Raw genomic sequence first — 17,885 nt, forward strand, 5'->3', positions numbered from 1 at the left:
AAACGTGATGCCATTGCCTCTCTCTTTCCCTCCCTCTCTCCCCCTCTCTGCAACGCTGCTATAGCAATTTCTGTATCTATGGGAATGCAGGAGAGCTGTGTCCTCTACTTCCTCTCTATCCTCTCCCCCTATCACACACACTCAGGACTCCCCTGTGAGTGGGGTAAGTGAACTCGGTGCTGCCTGGTCCGGAGTAGAGGAGAGAAAGGTCTGTGCTGCTGCTGCATCGCTGAGCCACAGAGAGGAGAGGAAGGAAGAGAGCTGGGTAGAGCTGAGGCATTTGTCCTTGAGACTGACTGACTGCAGCTGGCTGCAGGACTCTGGAGGAACCAGTGAGTAAGTACTGAGCAGGTGCAGGGGCTGGATGGGTTGTTAGGACATGGGGGGTTGTTGTGGGGCATTTAGAGGGTATTTGGATGTGTGTATTTACAGTGGGGTATTTTGACTAAGGCAGTTGGCTAGAGGGCATTTGGGCTCGATATAAATGTGTGTGTGTGTGTGTTACCTTTGTCCAGGTGGTAGAGATCTGTCCTGTACTCCGGTATGCCCACCGTACTCTGTTTTTTTAATCAGCTTTCTGCTCTCCTCTCTCAAAACAGTGTGTCGCTACACACATTTCGTTTTGAGAATAGCTATTAGAACAGTCCTCAATCTTCCGCCTGCATTCTAAGGTCAAGTTTGTCAGTGATATAATTTTTCCAATACATTTTTATAATTTTTCCCATCTCGCAAAGTAAACATTTCTTTACAGAGCTTTACTCCCTCCCTCCCTCCCTCCCTCCCTCCCTCCCTCCCTCCCTCCCTCCCTCCCTCCCTCCCTCCCTCCCTCTCTACTCCCTCCCTCCCTCTACTCCCTCCCCCTCTCTAGTGTTGACAGATCGATAGTTATACATCTATAATTGGAAGCCATCAGTTATGGCGGTCCTCCAAAGCCAGTCATTATCGTGTGTAATCTTGCAGAAAATTACATTTGGATTGGTGTTCCTGGCGTAGCTGAGACTCACTGGTCTGTGTTAGCCTGGCTAACTGGCTTCTGCTCAATCTATCCACCTTTATATGAGAGGGGGGAGGTAGGGAGGGGGAGGGAGAGGTAGAGGTCATAGAGATGGAGAGGGACAGGTATGTGAGAGGGAGGAGGGACAGGAGAGGGGAGATAAAAGAGACAGATGGAGAGTTATTAGAGAGCGAGAAGGAGGCAGAGAGAGAACATGGGATAAAGAGAATGAGGGAAAGAAAGTGGAAAAAGGAGAGTGGGTAGCAGCTAGAGAGAGCGGAGGAACAGAAGCGAGGTGGGAGGAAGTATTAGGAAATTGGCTCCTATACACCAGTATTACACCAGCCAGACAGTTAGCTTTACCACTTGTGGAGAGAGACCTTAACTGTGGGGTGATAGGTCAGGTAATCTGACCTTTAGTGTGTGTGCGCGTGCACATACAGTGGTGTAGTGGAGGGTAAACGCAAGTAAACAGAGTTTACCCACTTTTGGCTCAACAGTTTACCTAACTTCTTGTGTACCACTACATCACTGTGTGTGTCTGTCTATGTCTGCCTGCCTGTGTGTGTGAGTTGGAAGAAAGGTTCCTGTTGTCACCAGGTGCCTGAATCTGAGACATCATGCTGAGAGGGTCAGGTGCTGACTAAAAGTATTCCACCTGTGTAAGCACTGCCCTGGCAGCTTCACACCTGAGATGGGCCCTGTGATAGGCTTGGGAAACAAGTGTGTATGCCAGAGAAGAGGATGAGAGAAGGAAGAAAAGCGAGATAAGGTGTGGGGAGCTGTGGGAACCTTGGGAATCTTCTCCCTCCCTCTTTTTTTTCTCTATATCTCTGTTTATTATTTTTGAGTAGAGAGGTGAGCAGAACAAAACAGAGAGAGAGAAAGGGAAGAATCAGGAAGGAGAGAGACAGAAAGGAGTGAGAGAAAGGCAGACAGAGATAAAGAGCGAGAAGTGAACTTGTCAGTCCTAAACTCCTTGCTAAGAGGACATTGTTTCTTTAATCTTCTCCAGTGGTTAAAGTCTGGTTACATAACCACCGGAAAATACAGGTCGGTGACTTACCTGCCAAACACACTGACAGAGGGAAGGAGAGGGAGGAAGAGAGAGAGAGGTGAAAGCTTCAGATCAGTGATTACTCCAATGAAAGGAGCAACAAAGTATTTAAGATGGCTTTTTAGGACTCCACTAGGGGGCAATCAAGCCAAAAATACACTGAACAAAAATATAAACAACACAACATGCAACAATTTCAAAGATTTTACTGAGTTACAGTTCATATAAGGAAATCAGTAAATTAAGCCCAAATCTATGGATTTCACATGACTAGGAATACAGTTATGCATCCTGTTGATCACAGATACCTTTTAAAAATCAGAAAACCAGTCAGTATCTGGTGTGACCCCCATTTACCTCATGCAGCGCGACACATCTCCTTTGCATAGAGTTGATCGGGCTGTTGATTGTGGCATTTGGAATGTTGTCCCACTCCTCTTCAATGGCTGTGCGAAGTTGCTGGATATTGGCGGGAACTGGAACGCGCTGTTGTACACGTCAATCCAGAGCATCCCAAACATGCTCAATGAGTGACATGTCTGGTGAGTATGCAGGCCATGTAAGAACTGGGACCTTTTCAGCTTCCAGGAATTGTGTACAGATCCTTGCGACATGGGGCCGTGCATTATCATGCTGAAACATGAGGTGATGGCGGTGGATGAATGGCATGACAATGGGCCTCAGGATCTCATCATGGTATCTATCAGCATTCAAATTTCCATCGATAAAATGCAATTGTGTTTGTTGTCCGTAGCTTATGCCTGCCCATACCATAACCCCACTGCCACCATGGGACAAACTGCTCGCCCACATGACGCCATACCATTTGGCCGGTTCAGTTGAAACCGGGATTCATCCGTGAAGAGCACACTTCTCCAGCATGCCAGTGGCCATCGACGGTGTGCATTTGCCCACTGAATTTGGTTGCAATGCCGAATTGCAGTCAGGTCAAGACCCTGGTGAGGACAACGAGCACATAGATGAGCTTCCCTGAGACAGTTTCTGACAGTTTGTGCAGAAATTCTTCAGCTGTCCAGGTGGCTGGTCTCAGATGATTCCGCAGGTGAAGAAACCGGATGTGGAGGTCCTGGGCTGGCGTGGTTACACGTGGTCCGCGGTTGTGAGGCGGGTTGGACGTACTGCCAAATTCTCTAAAACGACGTTGGAGGTGGTTTATGGTAGAGAAATTAACATTACATTTTCTGGCAACAGCTCTGGTGGACATTCCTGCAGTCAGCATGCCAATTGCATGCTCCCTCAAAACTTGAGACATCTGTGGCATTGTGTTATGTGACAAAACTGCACATTTTAGTGGCCATTTATTGTCCCCAGCACAAGGTGCACTTGTGTAATGATCATGCTGTTTAATCAGCTTCTAGATATGCCACACCTGTCAGGTGGATGGATTATCTTAGCAAAGGAGAAATGCTCACTAACAGAGATGTAAACAAATTCGTGCACAACATTTGAGAGAAATAAGCTTTTTGTGAGTATGGAACAATTTTGGGATCTTTTATTTTAGCTCATGAAACATTGGACCAACACTTTACATGTTGCGTTTATATTTTTGTTCAGTATATTTAGGGACAGCTGCAATGGGCTGGCTATGCTCCAGCAGCCACCCAACAGTGTTTTTTCCTTCTGTATTCTTAACGAGACCATACATGGTCATGTGAGCAGTGGAAACCGTTTAAAACCATTGAATAGTTGGTTGACCCAGTACACTAAGTGGAGGTTCTATGGTCAGGTTCTACTACAGTTTCCCACACAGTGAAGGATCAGCCACCGGCAACAAGGCTCTGATAGCTGATACATCCTGTTTCCTGATCAATATTCAATGTGTGACTAATCAATATTTTGAGCAATCTGCTCAGCCAGACATTCATCTATCAGTCTATCTATCCAAAGACACATCCATATAGTTTCTCCCTCCAGCTCTCTTCTCCTACTCTTCCTCCCTTCCTCCACACCTCTTCGTTCTCTCCCTCCATCTCAACATCTTTAAACAACTTGTGTCAGATGGTCTGTACAATATATGTGCAGTGAGAATAGTGTTTGCCCACAATGTGTCTCTGTAATTGATGGATTGCACCGAGTTAGACGATAGCTGAGTTGATTATGCTCAGTGCGTCTCGCAGTGATGATGTCAGGAGAGACAGTAGGGGGTTGGGGACACCAGAGAGTGACGCTTTTGGTTTGAAACTCAGTCTGACAGCTGTGCCTATGGAGGGGGAGTGGTATGGGGTGCTTGGTGGCTGGGGTGGGGTCTGGGGGTTGCATCCCCCACACTCACATTTGAGAAAAACAGAAGTAATCCATACCGTGGTCAACACTGACTGCTTTGTTTTGTGTTACAGGTCTGTCCTTTGTGAAAAGATGTAGAATTTCAGTATCCAGTATCACTTGAGATTGTTCAAAGCTTTGGGAATGTAGGCTACCACTGTTGACCACTGAGTAGAGAGCTTATCGAGCATGAGAAAATTTGATCTTTATTTTAAGTTCATCTTCCTCGAAAAAGCCAAGGTATTCAATATGCTTGACATGCATTTTCGTGAAGATCTCTGAAAAATACATGAAACTTAGGGCACCAAATACAAAACAGTAGCCAGGTTTGTTTCATGTTTTCATTCAGAAATTAATTGAAAATACATGCATGGGCAACTTGATATCACTAAGTAAAATGGAACAGTCAGGTATAGTTGTGTAGGTAGGCTATTATCATTAGAGCAAGCGAACAAAGTCATTTCTTGTGATCTTAAACTCAAGTGGCTAGCTAGACGCCACTGTGGCCCTGCTCTTGTGTGTCTAACTATTGTTGTATTCCATCCCAAGACGACTGCTTTGTGCCAGGGAAAATGTCAATCTAGCTCAAACAACGACTCAACTGATAAAATAATTAATCTTAGCTCTCCCCTCCTTATTACAATTGCTTATGGCTTTGTACTTGAAGTAGCCAATGTCTACGACCGAACAAAACAGCACAATAACTTGGCTCAGGGTATAAAGAATTCATTGATAATAACAGCAATTGCTAAGCCGTTGGGGCGATAGCCAAGGAAAACTTCTTCCAATGTAAACATTATTCTTCCTAAATGGTTTATTTAAGATAATTTCCCTGTGAAGATTATTTTCATGTGTTACATTTACGTTTGTGATTAGGTTGCGATTTGGTTATGATTGTATAGGATAGCAGCACTGAATACAAATGCAGAGCCTTTGCCTTTCTGTTATTTTACGATAGCTGTTTATCTCTCCTGCGGAAGACTGGGCCCTTTAATGGTTATAGTGGTGGCCCGGTGTGGCCTGTTTCGTGTGTGTATGTGTGTGCCTGTGCATATGTGCTGTATATTGTTTGCATATGTGTGTGCATATATACAGTATGTGCAAATATGTGTGTGTGTTCGTGAGGTGTTTTTATGCCTCACACGATATGTGTGTGTGTGTGAGTGAGGTGTTTTAGGCCTCGTACGATGTGTGTGTGAGTGAGGTGTTTTAGGCCTCGTACGATATGTGTGTGTGAGTGAGGTGTTTTATTCCTCATACTGTATGTGTGTGTGAGGTGTTTAATGTTATGCGCGTGCGGCACATTACCCGTGTGATAAGAACCACTCCATGGAGTCTTGTGTCTAGGGCTTATCAAACAGCAGATTAGCAAAGCGATTTTCTCCATGCTACAGTTTGGTTTGGCAGGGGTCGCTTCAAAACATGATAGTGTGTGTTGTGCGTATGAAAGACAGTGACAGAGGGGGTGAGGGTTTGCTTCAGAACACTGAACACTACTTAGATTTGAATCTGAAGTGTCCATTTCCACCGCTTTGATAGCTAAACCACAGACAGACACACGTATTGTGTTGTTCACCCCTGCATCACCTTCCTTTGTGTTAGAAGACCAGCTAATGAAATTAGAAAATATAATTGGGTACAGTTATTCTAATCTAGACGTCAAAAAAGTAAGGAGTATGTGGACATCCCCAGCAATTTTAGTGTTTTTTATTATTGAATATTAAAACATACAATCTACGTGCGGTGAAGCCACTCAACATTTACATTACATTCAGTCATCTAACAGACTCCCATCCAGAGCGACCCACAGATGCAACCAGGGTCAACGCCCTGCCCAAGGGCACGTCGACAGATCTCCCACCAAGTCAAAACGGGGACCCTAACCAGCGACCTATCGTCCACCGGCCCAAGCTCCCAACTGCCAGGCCAACAACCGTCCAAGACCCCCCCCACAGTTCCCTGAGAGCTGCCCCTCAACCATCAGAGACCATTTACATTTGAATTTGTATTTATTATGGATCCCCATATTCTTCCTGGGGTCCAGCAAAATGAAGACAGTTATATACAGTTTAAAATATTACATGACATTACATTTCATAACACTTTTACCCAATACATTTAATGTGTTCCCTCAGGCCTCTACTCCAATATCACATATTTACAATACAACATCCGTGTGTACGTGTGTGTAGACTGCGTGTCTTATTATGTGCTTGCATCAGTTACCTGATGTGGAATAGAGTTCCATGTAGACATGGCTCTATGTAGTACTGTGTGCCTCCCATAGTCTGTTCTTGACTTGGAGATTGTCAAGAGACCTTTGGTGGCATGTCTTGTGCGGTATGCATGCATGTCCGAGCTGTGTGCTAGTAGTCTAAACAGACACCTCGGTGCATTCAGCTTGTCAACACTTCTTACAAAAACAAGTAGTGATGAAGTCAATCTCTCCTCCACTTTGAGCCATGAGAGACTTACATGCATATTATTAATGTTAGCTCTCCGTGAACATTTAAGGGCCAGCCGTGCTGCCCTGTTCTGAGCCAATTCCAAGATTCCAAGATGGCGTAGCAGTTCAGACGTCCTTTACCCTCCTCTTGTCGTGTCCCGTGTATATATATATTTACATATTTTTCTTCGCATATCTTTTTACATTTTTTTCTTCTAAAAACGCAACCTCAAAGCACTCTCCTGCAACCCGCCTCACCAATTTAAAAAAGAAAGTATTATTTACCTCAAATCTGAAATCCACAACAGAAACTAGCCAGAGGTTAGCCATTTTCACTGTCTAACGTTGGAGTTCAGCTAGCCACGGTTAGCGGTCCTCAGATATCCATTAGCTCGAAAAGCTATCGCCAGTCTTTGTACAGCGTGACTCAGACCAGCGCATACCGGACCTTTCTCTCTCCTTTCCCCGGATTTCTACCGCAGGCTCTGGACATTTACACCTGGATCTTGCAGCTAACTAGCTGCTACCTGAGTGACTATTGGCAACGTCGGTCCCGGAATTAACACACATTATTCCGGAGCTAGCCAGCTGAAGAGATCCGTCAGCCACTCCTGGGCTATTCCTGAGCTAGCCAGCTGAAGTGTCTCCTGGGCTACAATCACCTACCCGGACCCGTTTTACTGCCGATGCGGAGCCCCATCGGACCTTCACGACTGGACCACCGATGTTATCTGCCCGAGGGAGTTATCCAACTGGCCCCTCCGTCGCGACGTAACCTGATCGCCCATCTGATCGCCCGCTAATCGTTAGCTGTCTTATCGGCTGCGATCTGAATAGGTCTATCGGACACTTTTCTTGGGCCACTATAACTAACTATTTTGCCAACTTGGACTAGTCCCCCCTTCCACACGGAACCCCACTAATCCACAGACGGAAACGCACGAGGTGGCTAAAAACAGACCTCCCTCCATCTTCCACCAGCTTGCTACCTATGGCCCGGCTAGCTGTCTGAATCTCACTGGACCCTTTGATCACTCGGCTAAGCATGCCTCTCCTTAATGTCAATATGCCTTGTCCATTGCTGTTCTGGTTAGTGTTTATTGGCTTATTTCACTGTAGAGCTTCTAGCCCTGCTCATTATACCTTATCCAACCTCTCAGTTCCTCCACCCACACATGCTATGACATCTTTTGGTTTCAATGATGTTTCTAGAGACAATATCTCTCTCATCATCACTAAATGCCTAGGTTTACCTCCTCTGTATTCACATCCCACCATACCTTTGTCTGTACATTATACCTTGAAGCTATTTTATCGCCCCCAGAAACCTGCTCCTTTTTCTCTCTATTCTGGATGTCACAGACGACCAATTCTTATAGCTTTTAGCCGTACCCTCATACTCATTCTTCTCTGCTCCTCTGGGGATATAGAGGTGAATCCAGGCCCTGCAGTGCCTGGCTCCACTCCTACTCCCCAGGCGCTCTCTTTTGATGACTTCTGTAACCGTAATAGCCTTGGTTTCATGCATGTTAACATTAGAAGCCTCCTCCCTAAGTTTGTTTTATTCACTGCTTTAGCACACTGTGCCAACCTGGATGTCCTAGCTGTGTCTGAATCTTGGCTTAGGAAGTCCACCAAAACTCTGAAATCTTCATCCCTAACTACAACGTTTTCAGACAAGATAGAACAACCAAAGGGGGCGGTGTTGAAATCTACTGCCGAGATAGCCTGCAGAGTTCTGTCCTGCTATCCAGGTCTGTACCCAAACTATTTTAACTTCTACTTTTAAAAATCCACCTCTCTAAAAACAAGTCTCTCACCGTTGCCCCCTGCTATAGACCCCGGCCCCTAGCTGTGCTCTGGACACCATATGTGAACTGATTGCCCCCCATCTATCTTCAGAGCTCGTGCTACTAGGTGACCTAAACTGGGACATGCTTAACACCCCAGCCATCCTACAATCCAAGCTTGATGCCCTCAATCTCACACAAATTATTAATGAACCCACCAGGTACAACCCCAAAGCCGCAAACACTGGCACCCTCATAGATATCATCCTAACCAACGTGCCCTCTAAATACACCTCTGCTGTTTTCAACCAAGATCTCAGCGATCACTGCCTCATTGCCTGCACCCGTAATGGGTCAGCGGTCAAACGACCTCCACTCATCACTGTCAAACGCTCCCTGAAACATTTCAACGAGCAAGCCTTTCTAATCGACCTGGCCCTGGTATCCTGGAAGGATATTGACCTCATCCCGTCAGTAGAGGATGCCTGGTTATTTTTTTTAAATGCCTTCCTCACCATCTTAAATAAGCATGCCCCTTTCAAGAAATTTAGAACCAGGAACAGATATAGATATAGAACCCTTGGTTCTCCCCAGACCTGACTGCCCTTAACCAACACAAAAATATCCTGTGGCGTTCTGCATTAGCATCGAACTGCCCCCGCGATATGCAACTTTTCAGGGAAGTTAGAAACCAATACACACAGGCAGTTAGAAACGCCAAGGCTAGCTTTTTCAAACAGAAATTTGCTTCCTGCAACTCAAACTCTAAAAGGTTCTGGGACATTGTAAAGTCCATGGAGAATAAGAACACCTCCTCCCAACTGCCCACTGCACTGAGGATAGGAAACTCTGTCACCACCGATAAGCCCACTATAATTGAGAATTTCAATAAGCATTTTTCTACGGCTGGCCATGCTTTCCACCTAACTACCCCTACTGCATTCAACAGCACTGCACCCCCCACAGCTACTCGCCCAAACCTCCCCCATTTCTCCTTCTCCCAAATCCATTCAGCTGATGTTCTGAAAGAGCTGCAAAATCTGGACCCCTACAAATCAGCTGGGCTTGACAATCTGGACCCTTTCTTTCTAAAATTATCTGCCGAAATTATTGCAACCCCTATTACTAGCCTGTTCAACCTCTCTTTCGTGTCGTCTGAGATTCCCATAGATTGAAAAGCAGCTCCTGTCATCCCCCTCTTCAAAGGAGGTGACACTCTTGACCCAAATTGCTATAGACCTATATCCATCCTTCCCTGCCTTTCTAAAGTCTTCGAAAGCCAAGTCAACAAACAGATTACCGACCATTTCGAATCCCACCGTACCCTCTCCGCTATGCAATCTGGTTTCAGAGCTGGTCATGGGTGCACCTCAGCCACGCTCAAGGTCCTAAACGTCATCGTAACCGCCATCGATAAGAAACAATACTGTGCTGCCGTATTCATTGACCTGGCCAAAGCTTTTGACTCTGTTAATCACCACATCCTCATCGGCAGACTCAGTAGCCTTGGTTTCTCAAACGATTGTGTCGCCTGGTTCACCAACTACTTCTCTGATAGAGTTCAGTGTGTCAAATCGGAGGGCCTGCTGTCTGGACCTCTGGCAGTCTCCATGGGGGTACCACAGGGTTCAATTCTTGGGCCAACTCTTTTCTCTGTATACATCAATGATGTCGCTCTTGCTGCTGGTGAATCGCTGATCCACCTCTACGCAGACAACACCATTCTGTATACTTCTGGCCCTTCTTTGGACACTGTGTTAACAACCCTCCAGACGAGCTTCAATGCCATACAACTCTCCTTCCATGGTCTCCAACTGCTCCTAAATACAAGTAAAACTAAATGCATGCTCTTCAACCGATCGCTGCCTGCACCTGCCCGCCTGTCCAGCATCACTTCTCTGGACGGTTCTGACTTAGAATTTGTGGACAACTACAAATACCTAGGTGTCTGGTTAGACTGTAAACTCTCCTTCCAGACTCACATCAATCATCTCCAATCCAAAGTTAAGTCTAGAATTGGCTTCCTATTTCGCAACAAACCATCCTTCACTCATGCTGCCAAACTTACCCTCGTAAAACTGACCATCCTACCAATCCTCGACTTCGGCGATGTCATTTACAAAATAGCCTCCAATACCCTACTCAACAAGCTGGATGCAGTCTATCACAGTGCCATCCGTTTTGTCACCAAAGCCCCATATACTACCCACCACTGCGACCTGTACGCTCTCGTTGGCTGGCCTTCGCTTCATAATCGTCGCCAAACACATTGGCTCCAGGTCATCTACAAGACCCTGCTAGGTAAAGTCCCACCTTATCTCCGCTCACTGGTCACCATAGCAGCACCCACCTGTAGCACGCGCTCCAGCAGGTATATCTCTCTGGTCACCCCTAAAGCCAACTCCTCCTTTGGTCGTCTCTCCTTCCAGTTCTCTGCTGCCAATGACTGGAACGAACTACAAAAATCTCTGAAACTGGAAACACTTATCTCCCTCACTAGCTTTAAGCACCAGCTATCAGAACAGCTCCCAGATCACTGCACCTGCACATAGCCCATCTATAATTTAGCCCAAACTACTACCTCTTCCCCTACTTTATTTATTTATTTAATTTATTTTGCTCCTTTGCACCATATTATTTATATTTTAACTTTGAACTTTCTTCAAATAACAAATCTACCATTCCAGTGTTTTACTTGCTATACTTTATTTACTCTGCCACCATGGCCTTTTTTGCCTTTACCTCCCTTCTCACATCATTTGCTCACATTGTATATAGTCTTATTTTTTCTACTGTATCATTGATTGTATGTTGTTTTACTCCATGTGTAACTCTGTGTTGTTGTATGTTGTCGAACTGCTTTGCTTTATCTTGGCCAGGTCGCAATTGTAAATGAGAACTTGTTCTCAACTTGCCTACCTGGTTAAATAAAGGTGAAATAAAAAAATAAATAACTAAATTGTAATTTTCTGAGGTCCCTCTTTGTGGCAAGTGACCACACTGCTGTCCAGGAGCGACAAAACTAGAGCCTGTAGGACCTGCCTTGTTGATAGTGTTGTTAAAAAGGCATAGCATCACTTTATTATGGACAGACTTCTCCCCAGCTTAGCTACTGTTGCATCAACATGTTTTGACCATGACAGTTTGCAACCCAGGGTTACTCCAAGCAGTTTAGTCACCTCAACTTGCTCAATTTTCACATTTTTTATTATAAGATTCAGTTGAGGTTTAGGGTTTAGTGAATGATTTGTCCCAAATACAATGCTCTTAGTTTTTTTAATATTTAGGACTAATTTATTCCTTGCCACCCTTTCTGAAACTAACTGCAGCTCTTTAAGTTAAGTTTTGCAGTGATTTCACTCGCTGTAGTAGCTGACGTGTATATTGTTGAGTCATCCGCATACATAGCCACACTGACTTTTTAGCCAGTGGCATGTCATTAGTAAAGATTGAAAAAAGTAAGGGGCCTAGACAGCTGCCCTGGGGAATTCCTGATTCTACCTGGATTATGTTGGAGAGGCGTCCATTAAAGAACACCCTCTGTGTTCTGTTAGACAGATAACTCTTTATCCACAGTATAGCAGGGGGTGTAAAACCATAACGCATATGTCTTGCCATCAGCAGACTATGATCGATAATGTCAAAAGCCGCATTGAAGTCAAACAAAACAGCTCCCAAAATCTTTTTATCATCCATTTCTCTCAGTCAATCATCAGTCATTTGTGTAAGTGCTGTGCTTGTTGAATGTCCTCCCCTACAAGCGTGCTGAAAGTTTTGTCAATTTGTTTACAGTAAAATAGCATTGTATCTGGTCAAACACAATTTGAGCCAGTAAAGGGGGCTTTACTATTCTTTAGTAGCGTAATTACTTTTGCTTCCCTCCAGGTGTGTGTGTGTGTGTGTCCGTGTGTGTGCACGTGTGTGTGCACGTGTGTGCACGTGTGTGTTTTGAATGCGAGTTTGTATATATGCATGTGTACACTCGTACAAGCACCTATCATCAGCCTCAGGCAAACAGGCATGGGATGAAACAACCTCCTCAGTGTTCCTTTACTCCCACATTGATCACCATGTATGACAAAATAAGAGGGAACATCACTAGTGGGTAATGTTTTATTACTTTTTCTCTTTCCTTTCTTTCTCTCTTACCTTCTCTCTCTTTCTGTGTTTCTGGCTGTGTGTCTGTCTGTGCACGTGCACATGCTTGTTTGTATTTTTGTTTTTGTTTACCTCTATTTACTCTTACCTCTTGGCTTGCCTAATACATGAATCCAGTTGAGTGGCTTTGTGGGGTGAGTTCTTACCTCTTGGCTTGCCTGATACATGAATCCAGTTGAGTGGCTTTGTGGGGTGAGCCACTGACTGATCGCAGGCAGAATCCGTTAAGTGGATCACCATCCAGTGATCAGAGATTACTGTATGTAAGACTCAGCCTGGAACTGTTGCTGTGGGCTGAGGATGGTACTGAGTTCTAAAGTAAGAAAAGGAAGTTGCATGCCTTGTAGAGAAGACACTAGTGGAGTATCTTTGAAGTATGGTGTAAGCATGCAGGCATAGAAATGTGTTGATGAGGGTCTTATATTTCATATCAAGTTAATGTGCTCCAATTCTAACACCCCCTTTACATAGTAGTCTCTCAGCTTTTATGTATTGTTGCTCCTCTTTGAGAAACTTTCCTTGGTCATAACTATACAGTTGAAAACAAGTGACTCTGAAGTAAATGTGTTACCTGCTCGTGTGCCAGGCGTGGCAAGTTGCCCAGAGTCACTGTGTGTGCGTGCGTGCGTCAGTCAGGGAGAGGTCAGAGCGTCACATTAGGGACATGTTACTGACAGATGATCAGATCCAGGTTAACTGCCAGGGTATCTTTGAGTTAAATAACTAGAGAGGCTTGCATCACTGAGTTACTAAACTTACGTTAGTCAGGGCTTTAAATTAAGGAAGTCGACGAGTGCGTGTATGTGTATGCGTGTTTATGTAATAATAATTTGGGGGGGGGGTTAGGGGAGTGCTGTAGCACCTGTTGTACAATAGGACACGGACACTTAGTGACACACACATGCATGCACACACACACTCCACACAAAATATACACACAACCTAGAGGTATGTATGTCCTTTAGGATCATGTATCATCAGAGTAGGACAAAAGCCTTCAGAACCCACTGCCCTCTTACCACAAACACACACGCACACACATATACACACATATACAGTTGAAGTCGGAAGTTTACATACACCTTAGCCAAATACATTTATACTCAGTTTTTCACAATTCCTGACATTTAATCCAAGTAAAAATTCCCTGTCTTAGGCCAGTTAGGATCACCACTTTATTTTAAGAATGTGAAATATCAGAATAATAGTAGAGAGAATGATTTATTTCAGCTTTTATTTCTTTCATCACATTCCCAGTGGGTCAGAAGTTTACATACACTCAATTAGTATTTGGTAGCATTGCCTTTAAATTGTTTAACTTGGGTCAAAGGTTTCGGGTAGCCTTCCACAAGCTTCCCACAATAAGTTGGGTGAATTTTGGTCCATTCCTCCTAACACAGCTGGTGTAATTGAGTCAGGTTTGTAGGCCTCCTTGTTCACACACGCTTTTTCAGTTCTGCCCACAAATCTTCTATAGGATTGAAGTCAGGACTTTGTGATGGCCATTCCAATACCTTGACTTTGTTGTCCTTAAGCCATTTTGCCACAACTTTGGAAGTATGCTTGGGGTCATTGTCCATTTGGAAGACCCATTTGCGACCAAGCTTTAACTTCTTGACTGATGTCTTGAGATGTTGCTTCAATATTTCCACATAATTTTCCTGCCTCATGATGCCATCTATTTTGTGAACTGCAGCAAAGCACCCCCACAACATGATGCTGCCACCCCCGTGCTTCACGGTTGGGATGGTGTTCTTCGGCTTGTAAGCATCCCCATTTTTCCTCCAAACATAACGATGGTCATTATGGCCAAACAGTTATATTTTTGTTTCATCAGACCAGAGGACATTTCTCCAAAAAGTACGATCTTTGTCCCCATGTGCAGTTGCAAACCGTAGTCTGGCTTTTTTATGGCGGTTTTGGAGCAGTGGCTTCTTCCTTGTTGAGCGGCCTTTCAGGTTGTCGATATAGGACTTGTTTTACTGTGGATATAGATAATTTTGTACCCGTTTCCTCCAGCATCTTCACAAGGTCCTTTGCTGTTGTTCAGGGATTGATTTGCACTTTTTGCGCCAAAGTACGTTCATCTCTAGGAGACAGAACGTGTGTCCTTCCTGAGTCTGCTGCGTGGTCCCATGGTGTTTATACTTGCATACTATTGTTTGTACAGATGAACGTGGTACCTTCAGGCGTTTGGAAATTGCTCCCAAGGATGAACCAGACTTGTGGAGGTCTACAATTTTTTTCTGAGGTCTTGGCTGATTTCTTTTCATTTCCCCATGATGTCAAGCAAAGAGACACTGAGTTTGAAGGTAGACCTTGAAATACATCCACATGTACATCTCCAATTGACTCAAATGATGTCAATTAGCCTATCAGAAGCTTCTAAAGCCATGGCATAATTTTCTGGGATTTTCCAAGCTGTTTAAAGGCACAGTCAACTTAGTGTATGTAAACTTCTGACCCACTGGAATTGTGCTACAGTGAATTATAAGTGAAATAATCTGTAAAGTCTGTAAACAATTGTTGGAAAAATGACTTGTGTCATGCACAAAGTAGATGTCCTAACCGACTTGCCAAAACTATAGTTTGTTAACAAGAAATTTGTGGAGTGGTTGAAAAATGGATTTTAATGACTCCAACCTAAGTGTGTGTAAACTTCCGACTTCAACTGTAAATACACCCACACAGCAACTATATTCAAATGCAACAACTACTTTAAATTGTCAGCCTCCCTAGCTGCAATTTATTAGGGGAGAATGTTTTTATTAGGACAACGAGAGCTATTCTTACTAGAAAAGTCAGATTTCGATGAATATGCTCTGATTTAGAAAGGTGACTGCTTTCACTGTTAACCTATGCCCCTTGCCAGTGCCATTTCTAGCGTTTTGGGGGCCCTAAGCAAGATTTGGTTGGCGGCCCCAGCATCACCCAACTCGCGGTCAAAACATTTTAGTGGCGTCCCTCTTGGCGGAGGAAAGTAAAGAATGTGCAGCTTGTCCTTCAATTCTACACATTTTTCCATGGGGTTAGGGTGACCAAATGTCTCGGATTGTGTTGGACAGTCCTGCATTTTGGCGTTTTGTTCTGCAACCAAACAATCATGTCCTGGATTTTATCATGAAGTTGAAACACCACTAATTTTGAGAAAAAAAAGGTTGATTTGTCCCGTATTTCAGTCAGACATTCCAACCTGTCTCTTGCAGTCACGTTGTGCTTCTGAAAATCTATACATCATAAGGATGTTGTACTGGTGATGTTAAACACTTCTCAAATCCTTGTTGTGATCTGATATTTTGATATTTCGGACTAAATTCCAGCTCAACTTGGAGAGGACAGTTTGGTGTAACTACTTCCAAAAAGCTGCTTCTGATGAAGAGCTACAAAAGTAAGTAAATAGTCATATTAGACTGAAAAGATATAAGGTGATATTGTCACTTGTGAGGCGCTCCATGTTCATTAGTGGCTCATTCAACTTATTCGCTGCAACTTCACTCAATCCTGTTTAATACTGGATTGTTTGACATTCCCTGAGACCAAGCAGAAAATGTTTCCTTTGCCAAATATTCCCAGATTTTCATAAAACAGCCACACATGTGGTCTTTCGTTTCATGGGTCACTACATTTTCCATGACGCAGAAGAGTAGGCTTTAAGTTGCTTCAATTAGCTTGTTTGGTGAAGTGGGAGCAGGGATGCTGTGCTGCCAGAGCACACCAGAGCGTCAGTCCACCATTTCTCGCTCCCCACAATGGTGCTCTTTTAGTAAAGTTAGATCAAAGCTGAATCAATGTCTTGGAAGATCACATGATTAATTGATATTCTACATAACAGAACTAAATATAATAGCATAGTATAATGTTACTGTTATACCAAAAACACTTAGCCATTTCTTATGAGATTTTAGCATGGTTAGTTGAATGGTCCAAAAATAATGATCATGCGGCCAAAACTCAACAGCGCGCGCCACTAGTCAGAATTTGCTTGGATTGAAACAAAATACAGGGAGGCTAATAGTTTGAACACCATCTGCTCTAATTTACTAACAAAAAAGTAATTTAAGAAATTCTAAATGCATATTCCCATGAAACTGATTGAGATCAAATGATTGGCATGTGATGCTGGCAACATTTTGCACTGTCCCGCGAAATCATCCTGTTGTCCGACATTTGGGTATTTTAATGTGGTCACCCTACATGGGGTGTAGATAAAATGTTGCAGTTTTAAAGATAATTCCTGCAATTATACAAATTTTGCCATGACTTATGCCATATTGATATGATATCTGAGTGCGAGTGACTAACAAAATAGTTGGATAGACTAACTTACCTAGCAATCTATATAATGTTAGCTGACATGGGCTAATTAAGTGACTTTCAGTGACTGACATAACAAGAGGAAAACTGCTGATGCAGAACCAAATTCCGAAATTGCACGTTGTGTATTCTACTGTCCTAGATAGTTGAGACCCCGGCTGACTTCCCACTCATAATTATAAAAGTATAAGCTTATGTCGCTTATGTCTAGAAACGGCACTGCCCCTTACCCCACAACCACATTCTTTCTTGTTCATTCATCCTTCTCTTATACTATCACTCTCTCCCTCTACTTTTTTTTCATCTCACTACTGCCACCTGTCCTGTCTCTATGTACCCACAGTTATTGGCCGTCTCTCTCTCATTGGAGTAGACGGTGGCCAGTCAAATGCTGGCATTGTGGTCCAGAGGGAGGGGCATGTAAAATGATTCCTGGATATTCATGAGGACCAGCTGTAGCTTTGAGTGCTCTATCATAGACTGAGCCACAACAGTTAAGACCTCACTGGCTGGAGTCTCAACACTGCTGCTAGAGCAAGAGCATGAGAGAGACACACAGATAGAGACCGAGACACACAGAAACAAAGACAGACACTCAGAGAGTGACAGGGAGAGCTAGAGAGAGGGAGACACTGTTGCTCCAGTGAAAGTGTGTCAGAGAGGAAAACAGAGACTGAAAAAGAAAAGGAGACAGAGACACTAAAGAAAGAGAGAAAGCTCAAAGGGATCTTTGCTAGTGTGCAGGTTTTCTCCTCAGAGTATGGTGGCAAAGAGCACATGGATTTAGTAGAGCTGTACCTCCCTGAGTGTTTCACCTATCACTCTGACACTGAGTAAGTACAT

General features: G+C 44.0%; 1 protein-coding gene across 2 annotated transcripts in view; it reads left to right on the top strand.

Moving 5' to 3' along the window:
• The first annotated feature begins 92 nt into the window (after nt 1-92).
• LOC106607894 (estrogen-related receptor gamma) overlaps nt 93-17,885 on the top strand; it is a 43,741-nt gene continuing 25,948 nt past the window's right edge. The window contains exon 1 of one of the 2 annotated variants that reach the window (XM_014205370.3): nt 93-336. Coding sequence is in view for 1 of the 2 variants with exons in the window: in XM_014205369.3 (XP_014060844.1) it covers nt 17,820-17,875 (56 nt within the window). In the remaining variant the exon portion in view is untranslated. Of the gene's footprint in view, nt 337-17,525; nt 17,876-17,885 lie in introns of those variants that run through there. The other variant, XM_014205369.3, reaches the window with a different exon arrangement.

This window comes from Salmo salar, chromosome 06 (genome assembly GCF_965601325.2).
Source record: "Salmo salar chromosome 06, fSalSal1, whole genome shotgun sequence".
Taxonomy (NCBI): Eukaryota; Metazoa; Chordata; class Actinopteri; order Salmoniformes; family Salmonidae; genus Salmo; species Salmo salar.